Source organism: Leguminivora glycinivorella, chromosome 14 (assembly GCF_023078275.1).
Source record: "Leguminivora glycinivorella isolate SPB_JAAS2020 chromosome 14, LegGlyc_1.1, whole genome shotgun sequence".
Classification (NCBI taxonomy): Eukaryota; Metazoa; Arthropoda; class Insecta; order Lepidoptera; family Tortricidae; genus Leguminivora; species Leguminivora glycinivorella.
Window position 1 is genome coordinate 14,636,128 of NC_062984.1, and position 23,301 is coordinate 14,659,428.

A 23,301-nucleotide genomic window follows, 5' to 3' on the forward strand; every position below is an offset into this window, starting at 1 on the left:
TGGCATTGGTATAATTAACTGCTCCTTGGCTGAACTGAACGTGGGATGTTGAAATTGTAGTAATTTAGCATACCTATTTACTCAAACATATTTTTTACATCAGCAAGCCTTAGGTGAATGGAGTAATAAAATAGCCAAAGAAAGTTTAGAAAATCCAACTCTAAATTGACCTCACATTAAAGATGTACGGCATGTACGTGTGTTGTTTAAGTGGTGAATATATTACGTAATATACTTAGCAGAGAAGACCATAAACTAAATGGTGTAACTGATATCGATTAAAATAACTAGTTTTGGTATTTATTTCTGTGGGAAGGATTTAGAAATAATGAAACCAGATATTCGTGTAGGTACATAACACTTATATTTTAAATAACGTTGTGAAAGTAAAATAAACATCTTTAAATTAAAACAAATAACACAATACATATTCGGAGATTGTACGACCATCGCATGGATTGAGAATGAATCTTCAATTTTGATGAATGTATGTGATGTTTTTATATTTATCGCAATATTTATATGTAATGCAGATTTGATTAAACAATTCCTAATATCAATAGCTGCTATTGTATAACAAACCTTGAATGGGTATATATTTATGACACTGGTCGTATACCTTCGAATCATTTAAAAATAAAATTATAATATTTAATAATGAGAGCCAGCCTTACACAGCAAGAATCACTTTCCAGAGTATTGGGTCAAATATATTATTAGATTTACTTTTAATGATTAAATGAAGCACAATGCATCCCTGACAAGATGATCACAGGTACCGTTTAGGCCATTAAGTCTGATACTTGTACGCTTATAACAATGTCTTTTAAATAAATCAATTTCAACATAAATTATAAACAAAACCTTCACAATCAAGTGCAGCTTACATAATCTAACCTATGTGCAAATATGAAAATATTATTTTCAGTATTTACATTTTTAACTCAATAAGTAATTTGTGATCTGTAGAAACAAAGTATAAAAGCCAATATATACAATATTTCGTAAATAAATTATAATTATTGATAAATCACATGATACCTTGCAAGTCGTTCCCGGTGGAGGCTGCTGCCCAAATAATATTCCCTTTACCGACCGAAACCTGCTGCAATTCCACTATTATATCACTTGGATAGTACCGGTCGTATGCTAAACGACCTGGGCCTCCCCATATATGTCGACGCGGATTCGTCAAAACCCCATACTGGTAAGAGGAAAGCCGAAACGTGCCGAAAGAATCTCCGTGTTGACACATGTGGTGAGACCCATATAGAACTATTAACTCCTACTAGATACCTATTGTAAATCAGCAAATATGGTGTTTTATATTTTTAAAATCACAACATCCCAAGGGCCAAGGCACTAGTGTGGTATTTGTTATGAAAATTTGATAACGCCCGCTACCTACGGTATTACTGTTAACTACAGCCTATACACGACACTACACCACAACAATGCTTTACGTTATGTAATTATCGAAACTGGTCCAATATTATGCGGTTTTAGTAAATCTTTGGCATGTGTAATCAACGAATTAAAGATTCCAAATTGTATATCGTTATTCAAAAATTAAATATAATAAAAAGTTCATTGGTCCGTTTTACGAAACTACATGATCTTTTTAGCCTCAATTGGCAAAGTTAGTACGTTCAACAAGAGCTTAGAAAAGTTGGTCTTCCTTCTGGTCAAATTGTAGTTTCGCCAAATAGACCTAAAAGTGCTCTGCAGCAATATCTGTTCTCCGGCAAGATTTGAGCCTTGCTCCAATTTATAAAGTCTTGTATTCTTCTATAATCTTGTAGTCTTGTATAATTTATAGAGTTGGCTAGTATGTAATTAACGACCAGATTTACTGAACAAACTTTGCTGCAGAGTAATTCGTAATCAATATTTAATGTCTCGTTACATATTCTTACAGCAAACTCTATAAAACATAATAAATTAACTGTCAACTACAAAAAACAATCAGATCTATGGTTAAATAGGAAATAAATAATGGGTAGGACCGCATTTGACCCTTCAGTGGTACCTGTTGCTCTCATGTGGATATTCGAGTTTTCCAAACGGAAGACTTTTCACCTGCAAGAATGCGAAAATTACAGTTCAAATACGAGTAATAAAATGATACACTAAGGGTCTTTAATTATTTTGTGTAAAAATATCGCTATGTAAATGTATGAACGGCATAACAAACAAATCAGTAATAACAAATCTAAACAGTACTAAGTTCCTAATTGGTCATTTTCTATCAAAAATATTATGAACACATTTCCATGTTTAGGTGTAAGTAATGAACACATCATGATATCACGTTACAAATATTTCACGTTGACGCGTTGAATTGTCTTTCTTCTAGGATTGTTTTTCCACAAAATAGTGCATTCAACTGATGTATTCACGTAAGAGCATTTATGTTTTCACGTAACATGAATAGGTCATTGTAAATATACCTATATAGAATTATTGTAAACATTTGAAATAATCAATATTCATTCAAAAGCTGTCAATATGACACAAATATTATGATCATGCTTTTGTGCATGATTTACAATTCTCTCACTTTACAATCCTACGAAATCGTATAGTGTTCAGCTTTGGTACTATAACGTTACCCGAGACCTCCAATTTCAGAGAGGAATATATCAGTTTGAATAGTAGAATACTAACCTGTTCTATGAGATTCCCCGGCGATGTTGGCGTGGCGCGGGACGATGTACTTGGAGTCCTGGAACATGGTGAGCACGAGGTCCTCGGTGGTGGGGTGGTACTCGACGCCGTTGATGCTGGCCACGAGCGGCGAGCTGTCGTAGTTGCGGTTGGCGTCGCGCGCCGCGCGCGCGCCGCCCGGGTAGTCCACCGAGCGCGGCCGCCGCCCGTCCACGGGCGTCATCTTCGGGTTCACGTGCACGTCCTTGTGGATGTACGGCTCGGCGGACGCGCTAGGTTCGTTGTCGCACTCGCTCGCGCTGCCGCTCGGCCGGTTGCCGTTCACTTCGACTATCAGCGGGCGCTGCAGGGTCGGGGACCGGACGCCGGGGGTGTCGTGTGCGACGGGAGCGGGGTCGGCCGGGCGCGGCTCCGCGGCGTCGTCCGGCAGGCTCGCGACGCTGCGCGCCGAGGGGCTGCGCGTCGGCGGCGTCACCTCCGACTCGGACTCGGGCTCGTCGCCGGGGGCCTCGATCTTCGCGTCGTCGGCGACTTCGTCCCGGACCTCGGGGATCTCGTTCAAGGTCTCGCTCGGGCGCTTCACGTATCTCGGCATCCGGAGCGCCCAGTGGCCGCCGTCGTCGGAGACGCGCGCGTGCGCGACGGTGGGCTTCCTGCGCCGGTAGAAGAGCATGTAGGCGGTGTTGTTGACGAGCTCGGCCTGCGCGTCGTCGCGGTCGACGGGCGTGACGCGCGAGTCGTCGAACTTGTACCAGGTGTCGTCGTAGGGGTTGCGGCAGGCGGCGGTGTAGTGGCCGGTCTCGAGGTCGTCGCCGTGGTGGTAGCAGACGGCGTACAGGTCGTAGGTGTTGTCGGCGGGCGCGCTGGGCCGCGAGGCGCGGCGGCGGGGCGAGCGCGAGTGTCCGGCCGAGTCCCCCGCGCCGCCCCCACCGCGCGCCGCCAGGTGCGGCGTCATGTCCAGCTCGCTGAGGGGAAACTCCACCATCGTCGTCAACTTTGTACTCGTGCGACACTTGGCTTGCCTGCGACAAACGATGCGACGTTCAGTGCCGATTCAAGAAACGAGAGCATATTTTGATTTTATTTTACTTCTTATTTTGTATTATTTTCATTGAAATTGAAACTGTCGATTTTTTTAGATCAAGAGCCCAGGCCCGCCAGACCTTCCTCAAATTCTCAAGGATGAAACTTTGGGACAATGTAGAGTTCACATCGGCGTTTAATGTGCGCATATTTTCTAGTTCGGCCCATCGGCCAATTTTTTGCTATCAAGTGATGAAGGTGAAAAAAAAAAGTGCTTACTTTCCTTAAATTCTCAAGGCTGATTTTTATATATGTGTTAGAGCACGTTGTTAGAAATTGGTTATCATCAATGCCAGACCGTTTCCGCCGGCCATAACTTTTGCCAGACGCGACAAAGTTGGCAAAAAACGACTCTAACTTACCTCATTTTCTCAAGCCTGATTTTGATATATGATACGCAGGGACCTATAACTAGACCGTTTGTAAGCAGCCAGACCAATCGGATGGACCCAACCATCCGCCAGACCGACTTAAAGTTTCGATATGAGCATTAGTAGAATTGAAATATTCCGGGTCTATAAAAGCTAAAAACTTGAATTTTCTACATTAAGCTACGTGTATATTGTATACTTGACGTAATAAGCGACTTTCAAAAATTTTACTTCTAAGGAAATAAAAAAATGAAAGTTTATATGTGGTGCAAGATTAATTTTAAGCTATGAATTTTATTTACACTGCGTAAGTACATGTGTATTTTATTATAAATATAACTTTTACCAGACGCGACAAAGTTGGCAAAAAACGACTCTAACTTACCTCATTTTCTCAAGCCTGATTTTGATATATGATACGCAGGGACCTGTAACTAGACCGTTTGTAAGCAGCCAGACCAATCGGATGGACCCAACCATCCGCCAGACCGACTTAAAGTTTCGATATGAGCATTAGTAGAATTGAAATATTCCGGGTCTATAAAAGCTAAAAACTTGAATTTTCTACATTAAGCTACGTGTATATTGTATACTTGACGTGATAAGCGACTTTCAAAAATTTTACTTCTAAGGAAATAAAAAAATGAAAGTTTATATGTGGTGCAAGATTAATTTTAAGCTATGAATTTTATTTACACTGCGTAAGTACATGTGTATTTTATTATAAATATAACTTTTACCAGACGCGACAAAGTTGGCAAAAAACGACTCTAACTTACCTCATTTTCTCAAGCCTGATTTTGATATATGATACGCAGGGACCTGTAACTAGACCGTTTGTAAGCAGCCAGACCAATCGGATGGACCCAACCATCCGCCAGACCGACTTAAAGTTTCGATATGAGCATTAGTAGAATTGAAATATTCCGGGTCTATAAAAGCTAAAAACTTGAATTTTCTACATTAAACTACGTGTATATTGTATACTTGACGTAATAAGCGACTTTCAAAAATTTTACTTCTAAGGAAATAAAAATATGAAAGTTTATATGTGGTACAAGATTAATTTTAAGCTATGAATTTTATTTACACTGCGTAACTACATGTGTATTTTATTATAAATATAACTTTTACCAGACGCGACAAAGTTGGCAAAAAAACGACTCTAACTTACCTCATTTTCTCAAGCCTGATTTTGATATATGATACGCAGGGACCTGTAACTAGACCATTTGTAAGCAGCGAGACCAATCGGATGGACCCAACCATCCGCCAGACCGACTTAAAGTTTCGATATGAGCATTAGTAGAATTGAAATATTCCGGGTCTATAAAAGCTAAAAACTTGAATAACGAATTGAATTTTATATTATAAATAACGTAAACAAGGAAAAAACAAATTGGTGCAGTGCATTATAAATTAAATATTCAATTCAAAGAAGTAAACAATCAATGTTACAACGGTATATAACTAAACGAATTTCCTTTCTCCTACAAAACATGGTAACATACCTAAGTGACGAACTTTAGAATTACAAGTTTAGGAAGTTTAAACATTTAACACTTTCTAAACCGGGCTCTACGCGGCGCTACGACATTTTCGCTACATACGGGGAAACCCATGTAATCGGCTACGCTTCTACGAGCGGTGTGCCCGACAGTCGGGTTCTTGGTAGCGAAAGTGTTAAACATACGAACATCATCAACCCCGTTATAACCCATGTCGGAGATGCTGAATTTTCAGACACGAATAAATTTTTGGCATTCTTCAAATACATGTATGCCGTTATAAAAAGTTTAGAATACTTTACGTGTGTACACAACATATACACTTATACTTTCCACCTCATTTTAACTGAACTTATATAAATGCTTAAATAACTTTTGTAGTATGCGAGGGATTTGACATTATATGCAACATACACATAGTGCCTTTATACATAGTGTGAGGTCCCTCGCCCACAAATTAAAAAGGATCGATCTTAAAACTAATTTTAAACCACCTTGTTCGACGACCGAAAAAAAAGTTTAATTTACTTTTCTTCTTTAAATTTATAATAAAATACACATGTACTTACGCAGTGTAAATAAAATTCATAGCTTAAAATTAATCTTGCACCACATATAAACTTTCATTTTTTTATTTCCTTAGAAGTAAAATTTTTGAAAGTCGCTTATTACGTCAAGTATACAATATACACGTAGCTTAATGTAGAAAATTCAAGTTTTTAGCTTTTATAGACCCGGAATATTTCAATTCTACTAATGCTCATATCGAAACTTTAAGTCGGTCTGGCGGATGGTTGGGTCCATCCGATTGGTCTGGCTGCTTACAAACGGTCTGGTTACAGGTCCCTGCGTATCATATACCAAAATCAGGCTTGAGAAAATGAGGTAAGTTCGAGTCGTTTTTTGCCAACTTTGTCGCGTCTGGTAAAAGTTATATTTATGATAAAATACACATGTACTTACGCAGTGTAAATAAAATTCATAGCTTAAAATTAATCTTGCACCACATATAAACTTTCATTTTTTTATTTCCTTAGAAGTAAAATTTTTTAAAGTCGCTTATTACGTCAAGTATACAATATACACGTAGCTTAATGTAGAAAATTCAAGTTTTTAGCTTTTATAGACCCAGAATATTTCAATTCTACTAATGCTCATATCGAAACTTTAAGTCGGTCTGGCGGATGGTTGGGTCCATCCGATTGGTCTGGCTGCTTACAAACGGTCTGGTTACAGGTCCCTGCGTATCATATAAAAAAATCAGGCTTGAGAAAATGAGGTAGGGTGAGGTTGCCAACAATGAGCCACCAAAAATTTAAATCTTAATAAGTCAGTCATAATAGGTCCAAATTCAATTTTTTTTATTCAGTGCATTTGTTATTTATCTAGCTCTAAATTTTCATCATTATTTTTTAATAAAACTGAATAGAAGTCGAGATATTTTAGTTTTTTTAAAAGATGAACAATGGCTCATTGTGTACAATCTCTGGTACAGACTGAACCGGTACTATGTATTCAATGAACCGGCCTAGTACACAATGAACCTACCATTATATAATTGCATAATTTTTGATAAATAATTGCAAAATATACAAACTGATTTAGGTAAATATGGGGCAATTTAATAAATACAACATTTACAATGTCAAAAATGCTTATTTATTTAAACTAAGAGTAGTTTACTAATGTAATCGTCATAATATTCTTCGTTATATGAAAAATAAAGTCTTGCACTTCAAAAAACTTAAATAATATATGTATTATCATATATTTTTGTACTATATAGTAACGTTATATTAGATATATTTATATTAACTCTTAAACATGGCAAAAGTTGTACAAAATAGACCTTCCAAAGGCTAACTAGAGAATTACCTAGAGAACCTCCTGGTTCATTGAGTACTCTAGCCTTGTGGTTCAATGTGTGCTAGATATACATTTTCACTTTTTAAATTCGGTAAAAAATAAACGGCACAAGAAAGCCGCATCAGTGAATGTCTAAAAGATAGAGAAATAGTCACTCCGCACAACTGATTAATTAGATAAATCAAACATAACTACATTCTGAGAAAATAAAAAAACTGAATACTTAATTTTTTTCTGTTTTCTTGTCCAAAATCACAAAATACTTCACTACACGTGCAATTTCAACGCGGACCGGCCGCCGACTGGGGAGCGAGCGGGGGAACCTTAGCGGCGCGTGCCTATGTTCGCAGTGTAGTTTGGCAACGTCGCATTTTCGAATAAAACCGTTGGTTCCTTGTGTACCACTGGTTCTCTGTTGCCCACCTTACCCTAAGTTAGAGTCGTTTTTTGCCAACTTTGTCGCGTCTGGTAAAAGTTATATTTATGATAAAATACACATGTACTTACGCAGTGTAAATAAAATTCATAGCTTAAAATTAATCTTGCACCACATATAAACTTTCATTTTTTTATTTTCTTAGAAGTAAAATTTTTGAAAGTCGCTTATAACGTCAAGTATACAATATACACGTAGCTTAATGTAGAAAATTCAAGTTTTTAGCTTTTATAGACCCAGAATATTTCAATTCTACTAATGCTCATATCGAAACTTTAAGTCGGTCTGGCGGATGGTTGGGTCCATCCGATTGGTCTGGCTGCTTACAAACGGTCTGGTTACAGGTCCCTGCGTATCATATACCAAAATCAGGCTTGAGAAAATGAGGTAAGTTAGAGTCGTTTTTTGCCAACTTTGTCGCGTCTGGTAAAAGTTATATTTATGATAAAATACACATGTACTTACGCAGTGTAAATAAAATTCATAGCTTAAAATTAATCTTGCACCACATATAAACTTTCATTTTTTTATTTCCTTAGAAGTAAAATTTTTGAAAGTCGCTTATAACGTCAAGTATACAATATACACGTAGCTTAATGTAGAAAATTCAAGTTTTTAGCTTTTATAGACCCGGAATATTTCAATTCTACTAATGCTCATATCGAAACTTTAAGTCGGTCTGGCGGATGGTTGGGTCCATCCGATTGGTCTGGCTGCTTACAAACGGTCTAGTTATAGGTCCCTGCGTATCATATATCAAAATCAGGCTTGAGAAAATGAGGTAAGTTAGAGTCGTTTTTTGCCAACTTTGTCGCGTCTGGCAAAAGTTATGGCCGGCGGAAACGGTCTGGCATTGATGATAACCAATTTCTAACAACGTGCTCTAACACATATATAAAAATCAGCCTTGAGAATTTAAGGAAAGTAAGCACTTTTTTTTTTCACCTTCATCACTTGATAGCAAAAAATTGGCCGATGGGCCGAACTAGAAAATATGCACACATTAACCGCCGATATGAACTCTACATTGTCCCAAAGTTTCATCCTTGAGAATTTGAGGAAGGTCTGGCGGGCCTGGGCTCTGGGTCTATTTATACAACAAAAATCAATAAAATAAGTGTCTTAACCACTTGACAGTCCAGCCCGCGCGACCATATTCCGGTCAACCGTCCTGGTTTTTAAAGCGACGCGCGCAGCGCGCTGCGCATTCACAACTTTTTACAAAAACGTCTGTATCTTCTAAACTACACAAGGTATAGTTCAAAAAAAAATACTTCGGTATAAATGAACGTACAGTACTTGAAATAAAATTATAGTGATAGTAAAATATGTATGATTATATACTATAAATCAAGGTTAAACTTATCTAATCGAAAAAAATGAAGAAATTTTTTATTTGACTATTACTTAAATTACAGGAAATTTTGAGCGATGACCCCCTTTTTTTATTACGTATTAGAGAAATATACTATTTTACCTTTATAATGATACCACAACCAACGCATACAGTTCTCATGAAGATATCCAAAAAAAATTAAACAAATTCAAAATCAAACACAAACACGCGGAGTTTGACAAGGCACTGCCGAATTTATTTTTTCATTCACTAAGTAACGAGCGTACACTGCCATCTATACTTTTTGTAGCAAACTATGTAGTTAGGCTACGTTATTGTATCAAGAAAATAAGTAAATAATGCCGCAATATTTCGCTAGATGTCACTTTAATCAACTGTGTCTCCATCCCCTCTTTTGGATAGTAAGGTATCGTAGGACTGTCTACGGGAATTTTTTTTTGGATACTATGCTATCGTAGGACTGTCAAGTGGTTATCAAATATATTTCTGTGGGTAGGGTAGGTACTTACTGCCGAAACCGTTTGAGATGAATGACCAAGATATCAGGCAGCGACCAGAGGCCGAGCGTCTTAACGACTGGCATATACCTTTGGCATTGGGGGCACCTGCAACCGAAACAAAAGTCATAATGGATAATTAGCGTAATGTCGTATCTGATATCCGTTCATTTATAAAGGACTAGCTTTTGCCCGCGGCTTCGCTCGCGTTAGAAAGAGACTAAAAGTAGCCTATGTCACTCTACATCCCTTCAACTATCTCCACTTAAAAAAACACGTCAATTTGTCGCTCCGTTTTGCCGTGAAAGACGGACAAACAAACAGACACACACACTTTCCCATAATATTATAGTATTTATAATATTAGTAGTAGATTCCGTCATTGCACTACTTTTAACTTATTATTTTTTTATCGCAATTTAAATACATATAATGTATTAATAACAACTATTGAATTATAATAATTGTGAGTGTGTTTACTTATAGTAAAACGTCCCACTTTGTCGGTTACAATTAAGGCGAGATTTACTTGTATCTTTATATGAATAAACTGACAAAGCGGCTTTATAGCAATCGACAAAGTGGGACGTTTTCCCGTGCACACTCACATATGTATAAATAGCAGCAAATGCGAAAAATTGTTGCATAGCAGTTTCGTCTCTAATTACTATACGTATTCTTTCATTCGGCGACTGACGTCAAACGCCGAAAATAACGGCCTCCATTCGTTCTGGATTGCCCGTCTAGTATACGTACTAGAATTACTACGCAGTAGTACGCTATGTTTACTTTATATCAGTGATCGTACTAGTATATTTACAATACAGTGACTTCAATAGTGGAACAAAGCCGTGAACCTCTATTGAGTTGAAATCAGTACTCTGACTGGGTTTACTATATTATATTATGTAAGATTTCAGTGTCATCGAAAGTGCGTTTAGAGCGAGATGAGTCATAGTCGCTTCAGTATTTGATTACAGACATACACCGGAACAAAAAAATCATGAAAATTTGTAATAAAATTCAAGTGTCTTTCTTGTGAAGTTTTTAGCATCTCATCTACGTCATTATTGACCACTTAACAGTGGGAAGGAAACTGTAAGAACTTCATAAATATACAAACTACTTTTGCAACAATGGAGTTGATAACAAAAATATTGCCGAGAGGGCTCATTACCACGATAACGTTTAATTATTTATGACTGGTCAATGTCTGTCTGCAATAAAATTATTACATTGCAAATACGCTAATGTATAAATAGACTACAAAAATATTTCAAGTGCTTAAGGAAAATTGAGGCAGTTGCGGTTATTACCCTCTTTGTGGGCAATTGCTAAGGAGTAATTAGTGTAACCGTGGATAGTGATTTATTTGCACTTGTGTTTTAAATAAGATACGCTTATTTATGTCTTGTCTTAGTTGCAAACACGCCCGTGTTAGAAACTACAGAAACAAAACAGTAAAATAAAAACATTAGAATAAATACCTACATTACAAATATGAAAATATACCAAATTATAAAATTAAAGATTTCATAACAGTAGGACAAAACCTAAAGTGCAGAAGTTAAGAAAAAAGACTACAAAACAATGATTCAAAATAATACCGAAGCTTCGAACGCTATAACTGAACTTTGTGTGAATATGACATTAACATACAGTCCATTAGACGAAGTGTTGCCTTCAGTACACCAAACCTTGTTCATTGTGGACTTACTACTCAGCGTCATCTGTCTTAGCTTTGGAGGAATATCATGGACTCTAATACCAAAATCGAGACTGTTCCAGAACTATGTGTGTATGAATCTTATTATCACTAGTGTTATAATTATGATATGTTTTAATATAAGTGTACATGATGTTACTGCTGATTTTGTAGCAGTTTTATTAATGTTGCCTTATCTCATAATGAGCCATTGGTTACTTGTGGCCACTGGAATGTTTTACTTTAAAATTCTAATGGTATATAATGTTGAAATAAGGCGGAAATATTTAAAGGCCAGTACATTTTGTTGGATACTATCATTATTTGAATTGCTAATATTTAAGGCTATCGAATATTTCTGTAAGATAAGTTTTGTGAATTTGAATTGTGGACTGAACATGTTAATACTGCTAATAGCGTTCATTTTATATTGTACAGTATTACGTAGTATTGCTAAATTAATGCTAGCGCATAAGGCAACTTGGACGACTATATGCAAGCAAATAATCTTATGTAATTATGGCTTGAGTGTCCCTTTAGATCTTATATCAATGTGTTTAATTTTCACACTAGAAATGGTTCAGTCGAGTGATTTTGCATACAGTATTGGTCAGATAATATGTTTAGTATTCTTTGGTGTGGGTCACATAAGTTTCTTGTCTTTACGACGTCACAGAGACCACTGGAATGAATACAAAGACAGCCGCCAAGCTATAACTATAACTTGAAAATGTGTTGTTATTTACAGAATTATTGATTTTTACAAGAACTTTGATACTCGAATGTACGGTGAGCTGCGAAATTGGAGAAATTATGAACGAATTCATTGATAAATTCGCCATGCACTTTTCAGAAACCTTCTAATCAGTCTTCTGATATCACTGAATTCTAAAATAAACTAGAAAGAGTAAGGGCTACGATTATATTACGTGTATGGTCTCGTTGAAAATAAACGCTAGCGGTATCGTGCAGCCTTGGTTTCAATCAACCTACTTTTATTTCAATAAATATTTTCCAAGATTTCAAAAGGAAAAATGATCCGTCGCCGTCCTGCGCCAGTTTATAAGCGCGCGTGTAGTTCGTGAGGCACGCGTGAAACATGCAAAGTTATTGCCAACGCGTGCACGTGCACACGCCTCTAGGGTATCCCGTAAACTATGCTGGAGTAACACTCACCGCCAAGCGTCCTCCTGGGCCAGCTGTTCAGCGCGCGTGTAGTGCGCGAGGCACGCGTGCAGCGTCAGCGGCGCGGCCGAGTTGTGCGCCGACACGTGCACCTCGCACGCTTCTAGTGGGTCCCGGATTATACTGTAACGACATTGAGATGTTTAAGACTGCTTGTTACTTGGTTTCCACTGGACAACTGACCGTGCTTAGAGACCCACGAAAATAATACATCGTAATGTTCATTGCAAATGGTAGCACGACTTTTCGTTGTCCTCAATGACATGTCAGCGTCAAGTGAATATGCTTGGAAGGGTTTTTAAAATCACACGAATGTTGAAGAACACAAAAAAGCAATTTGCTTGTAAGGGTTTTTAAAATTACACGAATGTTGGATAGCACAAAAAAGGATTATTAGGGGCAGAAATTATTGTTTTTATTATTGTTAGTCTACGGTGTCCAACTACTGGCAAAGGACTGGGTAGTTTTTAAAAGGAATGAAGGTCAGAGTCCGATATCCCATTGTCATTTGCTAACATTTTTGCAGTTTTATCTGCTTTATTATAGTGTACATTGCTAATATAATATACAGTACCTACCCGGCGGTAATGATTGCACATCGGTTTTTCGTCTTCGTAGAGCGTTGTCTCTTTCTTGCTTATGTGACGTTAATTATCTCTTTCCAAAGACCGATGTGCATTCTTTATCGCCGTTTACTGTAATAATATTATCGTGTCTGTACCTGTCTCTGTGCGCCGGGTCCCACAACAGTTCGAGTCGGAGGTGCGGGTGCTTGTCGTGCGCACACAGCGCCTGCTCCACGTCCAGCGCGAACAAGGGGTGGGGAAGCTGGAACAAAACATTCGCTTTAAACGTTACATTCATTTAGGTAAATGTAAAGGATAACATCGCTCCGCTTCGTAGCGTATGGTAGTCTCTCTCTATCATTCTCCCGTATTATTGGGACGAAGTGAATTGGAGTTTCTTTCGCTGCGGAGCGTAAACGATTGCCACCATGAGTATTTTTAGGGCGGTAATCGTTACGTAAGATACACATTATTGCCTCACTGCCTGCGATGCCGGCGAAGAAAACTTCGGAGTGATTTTCGGCTGAAACAAGTTCGGCTTGACCAGCATCGCGTCAGAAAAGAAGAGCTATAACGCTCCGCTACTAGTCTTCGTATATTGGAATGTAGATTAACATTGGACTGTAGCGTGCCTCAGTGACGTCATCAGGTGTTTAAGAGTTTATATGTAGGTACCTCGGGTTGCAAGTAGGCGGGGTCCCTGGGTCGGTGCGCCTCCGCAATGCGCGCGCGGAAAATGTCGGTGCCCTGCGCACCCTCGAGCACGCGCTCGGCCACCACCGCGCTCATCTCCAGTAGTATCTCCGGCTTCTAGTCGAGACTGTAGAATATAGCGTGCCTCAGTGACGTCATTGACTGTTTAAGAATGAATGTGTTGGTACCTCGGGTTGCAAGTAGGCGGGGTCCCTGGGTCGGTGCGCCTCCGCAATGCGCGCGCGGAAAATGTCGGCGCCCTGCGCACCTTCCAGCACGCGCTCGGCCACCACCGCGCTCATTTCCTTAAGTAGCAACTTCTGTAGGTCTTCGTATGACGTCTCGCGGGGCACTTGCATCGCGTATGGTGACCCTGTGGTAATACAAACTGGTGTAAATCATAATTACGGCGGTGTGGACGCAAAAAAATAAAACTGAGTTTGTATTTGGCCGGAGACTGAGTTTGGGTAATGTATTTGGCCGTCTAGTAGAAGTCAAACTTCCAGATTATCATCGAAAAGTGTAAAATCTGAGCTAATTTGTTGCTCGTCCTAAGACACCCAGAAGTGCATAGAGCCTCCTCCTACCTACCGTCTCGGCCTCGTTCCTGCTCATTCCTACGGCTCACAGTTCATTATCTACGCTCAGTGTGCGAAGCGAGTACGAAGACAAACGAATATACTCTAATAGGTGCAGCCCTAATAGTATTTTATACAATCGTGATATAATACAAAGCTTTTCAGTCGAGTACCATGTTTAGGCCACGAAGCTTGCTGAGTGGCCTAATAGTACGGTACGAGAGTGAAAAGCTTAATTATATCACTATTTTATACAATACTTTTTCTACGAGTCATCATCTTCATCATCAATGGACGGAAATATCATCATTTATGCAAGTTAAAATTAATGTTAATAGCGTCGTTCACCGTTGTATCAACATCGAATTACCTAGCAACCAATTATTTATAATAACCGTCTCTGATTGGCCGATAACGCGACAGATAAAAAAAAAATTGCCAGGTATCGCAAATTAGTATAGAAATTGTATGAAGTTCTATTTTTGAAATTATTAAAGTTAACTAAAGTCAACTATAATGAGATTATTATAGTTGAGTCGGAACTGCCATAGAGTATCCAACACTGAAAAGTTAGCACTTATAGTTTAGTCTGTGGTGTCCTAATTGACAGATTACAGTAGACGAGTAGAAAAATACATTGAATCACTTACCGAAACGCTCCCCGTCGAGTAAGTTGACCCAGAGTATGAGCAGATAAGGCGTGGTCGGTGTTTGAAGTAGTGGCGGCGCCTCCATACAATACAGCGCGCCAAAATCCAAGCCCGCCGGCTCCCACCCCGCGCGCGCGACGCACCAGCCTGACACACAAATATAATTATGACTCAGTTTTTAATAGTAGAGGGTTGAAACTGTCATATTAGAGTCATATAAGTTGACTGTAACTTTGATTGTTCAGGATGCTCTTCCGAAATTGCTGCTAACTTAGCTTAGCCCATATGTGCCCAACACATTTTTTTCCCCTATTTTTTGAGGTGACCTTATTCTTTTACTTATTTTAATGAGTAGTAGTGTGTTTTCAGCAGTGGGTCGAAAACGACCCTATGGGCATATATGGGTTAGTCTGTCCTATGACGCTTGAACTATAAGAGTGTCAACCCTGTATAGTTACTCGTAAGTCCATGAAATCTGAAGTAAGTAACAAAATAGAAAAGGATAAACAAATCTGTACAAATTATCTTAAACCAATTTCCTGTTGACAATCGTCTCAGAACATAACATTGCGGATTCGCGCCCTATTGAGCATGAAATACCATAGCAATATTTAAAATTGCAAATGAGACTTAATCGCGTATTACTACTTACACGGGACTTAATCCCGTTTGCAATTTTGAATATGTGTAAAAATCATGAAAGTTTAAATCAGTGTACCATAGCAATACACGGGTTTTCATACCAGTTTCATTGATTTCAGCCAGAATTATGTTATCACGTTCGATGCCAGTATCAGTGTGTAGGGTTGTTCGCAGGTCTTCCATTGTGGAGTTGGGCTTTAGTTCTATGCCGATGCGGACTTGGCGGGGTTGTTGGTTCACATATACAACCTGAAAATAACATATAATAATAAAATAATAATAATAAACATTAACGGTCTCATAGCGAAGAGTCTCGAACAACATCTCGAGAGACTCTCGCTCAGAGGTCAGTGCTCAGCAGTGAAACATAATTATTATAAAGCCTGAATTATTTATATATGTATCCCTACTAATATTAAAAATGGAAAAGTGTTTGTCAGTTTATTTGCCCGTCTTCCACGGCAGAACAGAGCGACGTATTGACGTGATTTTTTAAGTGGAGATAGTTGAACGAATGGAGAGTGACATAGGCTACTTTTTGTCTCTTTCTAGCCCCTTAGTTCCCCCCCCCCCCCCCCACACCCTAAAATGGGGGCGGGGGGACGTTTGTATGGATAATACCCCAATTTTCGAATTTAACGCGAGCGAAGCCATGGGCAAATAAAATATAAAAATACTAATACTTTTATATATGGACGAGGTCGCGAATCGTTAAAATATTATATACTCACATTAACAGGTAAGGGGGAGATTTGTGCAGCGGCCGGCCTGGGAGGTAGCTGAACGCTCACGCAATGGAAAGGGTCGAATGTACACGATGTCCGTTCACACTTCGCGCATGTCAATGCCGACCTGTCAACATATTTCACATCAATATGGCTTTTTATCACACTATACATATGCTGTTTCGAATACAAGATTTTACTGCAACCTACAGCCTGGGATTCTTTTGCACACTTTTCAAACGAGTCGATACTACACGCCAGTCGCATACACAGTAGTGTCAAAGAGGATTGAGTATTATATACATATGTCTTTGGTAGTGTATATGGCTCGTCTAAAACAGTGCCCAATATCAAGACTGCTGATGTGCCCTTTACCAAGCAAGTACCAAAGACGACTATCGGGACCATTTATTTTTGACGGAGTGGGAATGCAGTTGTATGGGACTCGCCGTTTCTTTCCCCTCCCCTAGCGAGAGGGGGGAAACTTGGCCCTACCAACTAAACCCACTCCAGCGTTTCATCCTCTTTGCCGTTCGTGAGGGCGCGCTGGGATCGATGTATGTCATTCACCACGGCGCCCTCCGGCAGACTATCGGAACCTGGGAGCGACCCAGGTTGTCAGCACTGAATGTGTTCAAGTAAGAGCACTAACACTAATTTTATCCTAAAGAAAATAACTTGTTACAATGCTAATGAGTGGCATTATATTCAAAATTCCGTTGTTCAAAACGACCAGAACGTTTTAAAATTAATGAGAATAATTTATTTGGGGGCTTCATTAAATAAAACAAACATCAAATCAAAGCCATTCACCCTAAGCCTATATGCATATGCATTGTGAGTTAAAACTGTACAAAACAAATTACTGCTGTGACTCATCTGTATCAGATTGCTGTGGCCTTGATCTTTATCTCACATGTGCTATAAATAGTGCTACTAAATGCGGGCAGCATATGACTGGCTTTCATTAATATTTTTTTAGCACACATTAGGGCATTCCTATAACTCGATTTTTACTGGCCTGCCCATTTCTGGTATGGGCCGTGTCATTTCATGATGACGAGCAAATTTGTCTTGACAATACGAATTAAGGTACGCGTTTACGATATGATGTATGTGACATTTTCAGGCAAAAAGTACCACATTGTTGGTTACTATTAATAGTGACTAGCATAATTCTACCTTTTTTTTGGAATGGTTTCTATGAGCCGGGCGGTTATACACCCTTTGCTCGGCGGATGGACGGGGCTCCATACACACACGGGGTACGCAGAGCCTGCATAATTCTACCATAGTTTCTTTTCTATTTATCACTAGCACCTTCATAGGAAATTCGGTACCATTACCATGATTTAGAACCTGTGAAAGTGCATGGACACTATATGAATGAATATGAATAAATGATTACCGGTATTGAGCTTGAAATACTGCCTGGACAAATGAACTATTTCGTCTAGCATGATTAGCTAATGTTTCCGCAGCTACCACCTCGTCAGGTTTACCACACGTGTTCTGGAATATACAACATACATATTAAAACATGTGTTAAATCATGAACTGACAGTGTAAATTAGTGCGTTTTCACATTATCCGATCAGATATCGGATGTAGGACCGATATCCCATACATTTAAGCCGCCACACAGAGAACCTCCTATAGTGCCAATATTGTAAATTTTGTGCGCGCTACAAATCACCAGTGCTTGAGGCGCGAGGAGCGGGAGGGGAATGTGTTTAGCGCGCTGCGATTGGTCGTTTCAAGGACGGCAGGTAGTCGCGCCAGATGAAAAGGGTCGCGTAAGTAGCCAGTGTAAGTTGACCTATGCCGGCTCTGAATAAATTATAAATATGACTTATTTGTGGAATGTAATACCGTCTGTTTTTAAATTTGATCTTCTTGTTACCTTTTCACACCATTTCACACTACAGGTGGACATCTTTAAGGCATCAAAATACCCTTTTTCAATTTTTTTATTGCGAAAAACACGAGCTGCTTTCGGGTCGGTTACTTGGTCGTTACTGATCGGGCACGGCGAGCGCCCGCGCTTATATCATGGCAAATAAAAGTAAGGCTGGTGACCGCGAGTCGTCTTGTAATGGATGTCTATAGGGGTTGGTCTGTGAGCCGCCATCTTAGATTTTTGCCTTTGAAATCCTTCCGACATCCGATATCGGATCGGATAATGTGAAAACGCACTTACGCCAAGTATGTGATAAAAAAACGGACTCGTTCAATTTCCTACTTAAATTTTATTACTCATTTTTTAAAGAAGTTCTGTTTTATAAAATGTATTGCTGTGATTACCCATGTGGTGACGGGTTAAGAATTTCACCACCCCCTTTCTTCCCATGGGTGTCATAGAAGTCATGTGCAAGTTCATGTGCTCTGCCTACCCCTTTAGGTGGGATACCTAGGTATCCTATGATTATGTATATATTGCTGTGATTGTCTATGAACATTGCATAAGGAAACCCTGATAGTAAATATGTTTAAGACAAAATGTTTTTGAAATGATATACTAAATCACAAATTATGAATTCTCCAAATCATACAAATGTAGTATTGTAGATTTTATTACCTTAATGGTTTTATATTTCTTTTTAGTGGCAGTGTTTAGATCTTCATGAACCTTATCTAGCAACCAAAAAAGAAACTCTTGTGCATCATGTTGGCTGTTCCCTCTATACTGCATGCCATGCCTCTCCACTGCACCCTGTCAAAAAATGAAAAATCGTATTAATAATTGTCATATTTTCACCAATTGACACAAAATCTTAAAGAAAAGCTTCTGCAACCACATGAAATCTATACTGAAACATAACCCAGAACTTAATAGTAGGAAAAATAGTAAGAAATTCTATATTTTATGGGAAGACAACTGTTCTCTCTACATTCTTCTAATTTGCTTCCTGTTTCCGCTGACAGCTGACACGGTGGCTGTGCCAAAGTATAGTTAAAATTAAGGCAAACAGATGGTGGTGCTTTCTCTTGTAGTTTTTGAACCTTTTATGGGAAGAGTGTAACTATATTCCTGTTTCATTTATTTTGTTTCCATTATATATTTTAATTCTTACACAAACTGAATGTAATTATTGTTGACAATGGTTGACATCATCCTTTAAAATTAAAATTATAATAATCATTTTAAATGTCCATGGCTAAACACAATTTTAAATTCATTCACCAGAACAACATAACTGCTATCTCTGATAATGTCATTTACCACAATGATTCATTGTTTGGAAAACTGTATATTACTGTCAAGGTAATTAAAAGCAATTTATATACCATTATGGATTTAACTAGATCACCATTAGCATTAATTTATCAACATAAATATAAATTGCTCTGTGACCTTGTGCTAAGGCCTTGCACACACTATTGGCATGCCATGACAAGTGGTCCTTTATCATACTGTCTAAGACTTCCTTAGGCATAGCTAATACAGCTTAGTATGTTTGTATGCCTGAGAGGTCTCTAGTATTTTCAGGCATAATTATCTTGTTAGGTCAGCATACTCTTAGAACACCTCAGCATGACTGAAGATGTCTTGGCATACCTGAGAGCCTAGTACAGTGGTAGGGATTTTTTTTTTAATTATGGGCCAAAATTTGAAGGAATTTTAGAGACGGGTTAGGTTTACACCCAAAAATGCGTTTTAACTACAGTGCTGGCCATATCACCCACTATTTTGAAGGACTGGTAGTGGTCCAGACATAATCCTTTGCCGGAAAATTAAGCTCTTTGCCCACCACTGGTCTAGTATGTTAATTAAAAATCAAAAGGTTGACATTGTTCTGTATGTCTAGGCATGCAAGACACCTATAGACATCATTCTCCCATGTCTGATGTGCGTGTGTCAATCCATGGAAGCTTAACATCAGTGTGATGTCATGCATTGATAAACAGTAACAAGTAAAACATGTTTTAATGAACTTAAATTGCTGATACAATAACTCACCTTGAATGCAGTACTCATGTCAGGCGTGTACCTACAAGCCCAGAGAGCTTTCAGAAGAGTTGCCAGTTGTTCTGTTACCTCACCCTTTGTGCCATATTTTTTAGAATTAATTTTATTCCTTTTTTGTAAGTCTACCTGTAAACAATACAAATAAATATAGTTAGTATTAGAAGTAGTGCATTGTTATGAATATGTTATTTATTTATTATGAGATGCAAATCTGCCTTTGTTATGTTGATTATAGCCCTTTGTGTGAAATACATCATTTAGAGTTATTGAGATAATAATTTTCTGAAAATCAATTAAAATTGAAGGTTTTTCCTAAGCAAAGGGTAACCTTATAACCTTTGTCACTCAAAAAGACAAAGTGACTATGTAAACAAATCTTCAATGAAATTGAGCTATCTCAAAACTGGATATTAAATTATTCAAGTATTTTTTTAACAACAGCAAACAAACATGCAACAAGCATGATCTTAACCAGCCACAAAGTCACTGTCAAATTGCAAATTTAGTGGAAGTCCATGCATGTTACCAATGTTTGTCGACATCCCTGTCTTAAACAATCTAATAATATTCCTATTGGAATATAATGTTCAGATAATAATAATAAAATTAAAATAATTACTAAACTAAACCTGCATAGTCCCTCATAATGGTTCGTAATCATAATTAAAAATACCTTGTAATGATCTAGCACAAAATATTCCGCAATAACATCAGTATGTGAAAGGCACTGCAGTACAGCATTCATGTAACAAGTGTTGCCATGGTTTTTGATGCCTGTAGCAGCTGGAGTGGAGCCTGGGGGCCATGGAGGGTCACCGCTGCATGGAACTCTCTCTCCATTCAATACTGCTGGGGCTGATTTTACCTGTAAAGAAACATATCATTAATAATTTAGTCAATAGTTAATAAAATGAGCATAATAGAATTACGCTCAGAAACTAATTAGAACTTCTTACCCCGGACACATTAACGGTGCTCATATGTTGAGCTATTTTGTTCAGAAATCGCTTCCATGATGGCCTTCTAAACAACTTCCTCTCTATTACACCGTCGTCCTTCGCGGATTCTGCGATTGTAGAGCTGGCACTGACTTGCTTATTGTCGCTATCATTGCTCTTACTTTTGCTGGATCCTGGTTTAGAGGTACCAAAGGGATTGCGAGGCAACGTAAAGGTCCTTTTTAGTCGGGATCCTTCCACCTGTTTTGGTGTCATGTTATTATCCGCAACTTCGTTTATTAATTCACTCTCCGAACATGATTTTAAAACTGATGACAAATTATTAGACGACATAATCACTGTTTTATTCTATAATTATACTTGAAAAGGGCTATAACAAAAAGAAATCTGATTATAAAACATTGCATTGCAATTGCAATAGATATGTCACTGACATAAGCGCCATTTTGATTCGATCGAATGTAAAGGAATGAATGAGTGAATGGTGAGTGCTCGTCCACAGATAAAACTTCGTGTTCATGAAATGTTTAGTCTGTATTTTTATGGCGGGGCTACATATACCTTTTTAAAAAATAGGTGTTTTAATTTATTTTTCAGAGAATAAACAGACTTACAGCAAATACTATGTAAACTCTACGAGTTAATACGTGCAGCTCGGTGCCAAAGTTGGCAACAGGCACACTAGCGCTCCTAGCGGCATGAGTTGATCAAAATAGTTTAGTTTCATACAGCATAAAATTAAAAAAAAATTACAAATTCTTATTTTTTTGTTTTATTCCGTCTAAAAATGTTAAAGTAGATCAAGTAATAGCATTTTCTATTTTAATTTACTCAAATAAAAGTCTGAACAACTACTTTGATCAACTCGAACCGCTAGATGGCGCTAGTAAAATTGTTGCCGCTCAATTGTATGGGAAACGTCAGAAGCTGCACGTATTATAGTATATAGTATTTGCTTACAGCTACGTCCAGCGACAGGCGTGCAGCAGGCTACCTTGGATACGATTGAACAGACCTGAACCAAACCTGTGTGCGTAGCCGAATACACAAACGCTCAGGATAATATCTCTTTCGTAGCTATCTATCTCTATCGCTCTTGCATATTGGCGAGACAGAGCTAGACTACCTTTCTGCGGCGTTTCGCATCGCAGAAATGCCATTCGACTACGGGGCCTAGAGCTACTAAGGAGGCAAGCACGCGATTCGTTTTAAAACGATAAAGTTGGCTTTTTTGACGTGATAACGTCTAATAACTCGTTACTACGGGCAGCATGCACGAAAAAGATGACGTCATTGTCCCGTTTCCCAATATAGCTTAAGCGCCATCTATTGGCGCGCGTTGGAACTAAGCGGCTGATCGATGCGCTCGGTATGGTTGTAGCGTGTGGCCTGAGTAAAGCACCATAGCTGCGACAGATGGCGCGCCCATGTTTATTATTTTTGAGTGTTTGTAATTTAAAAACATGAAAGATTGCATTAAAATAAGCATCTTTTATAGAATGAAGTTGTTTGAAAAACCTACTTATTTAGGAGTTAGAGCAGTACGAAGTTGCGAATTTTCCCATAGTATTTACTAAGGCGCCAGAGACTTAATAAATTTACGATGATTTTTTTTTACCAATATAACCTATGTTAATATTGATAAATCATATAGAACACGTTTAAATAAGGATGTTTTGTTATATAAACTTTTTCTTCTCCATTAATATTTACTGAGATATTAGGGTTCTAAGATTAGTAAATGGCACTAGCACTTTAATAAAATTAACGCGTGTCTCGCAAACGGTCTAGGATACAAAATGACGACTTTTATATAGGTATAGGTTAGGTTCGTTAGGTATCT

The 23,301-nt window shown here is 38.3% G+C and overlaps 1 protein-coding gene across 1 annotated transcript; it reads right to left on the reverse strand.

The window, feature by feature from the left end:
* Positions 1-341: 341 nt before the first annotated feature.
* LOC125233283 (ubiquitin carboxyl-terminal hydrolase 31) lies at positions 342-21,903 on the reverse strand. Its single transcript, XM_048139237.1, has 14 exons — positions 21,456-21,903; positions 21,173-21,364; positions 20,491-20,625; positions 19,108-19,242; positions 17,938-18,041; positions 16,536-16,656; positions 15,906-16,053; positions 15,163-15,309; positions 14,123-14,307; positions 13,397-13,503; positions 12,667-12,798; positions 9,798-9,893; positions 2,668-3,689; positions 342-2,079 (listed from the first exon to the last, which is right to left on the reverse strand). The coding sequence occupies exons 1-14, from the start codon at positions 21,789-21,791 to the stop codon at positions 2,039-2,041; spliced, it is 2,901 nt and encodes a 966-aa protein (XP_047995194.1). The 5' UTR covers positions 21,792-21,903; the 3' UTR covers positions 342-2,038.
* Positions 21,904-23,301: the final 1,398 nt, after the last annotated feature.

Coding starts and splice junctions, on each gene's coding strand:
- LOC125233283 (XM_048139237.1), bottom strand. CDS start 21,791: ATGTCGTCTAATAATTTGTCATCAGTTTTAAAATCATGTTCGGAGAGT. Junction 19,243..20,490: donor ACATGAGTACTGCATTCAAG/GTGAGTTATTGT, acceptor ATTTTTTGACAG/GGTGCAGTGGAGAGGCATGG. Junction 18,042..19,107: donor AGAAATATAAAACCATTAAG/GTAATAAAATCT, acceptor TGTATATTCCAG/AACACGTGTGGTAAACCTGA.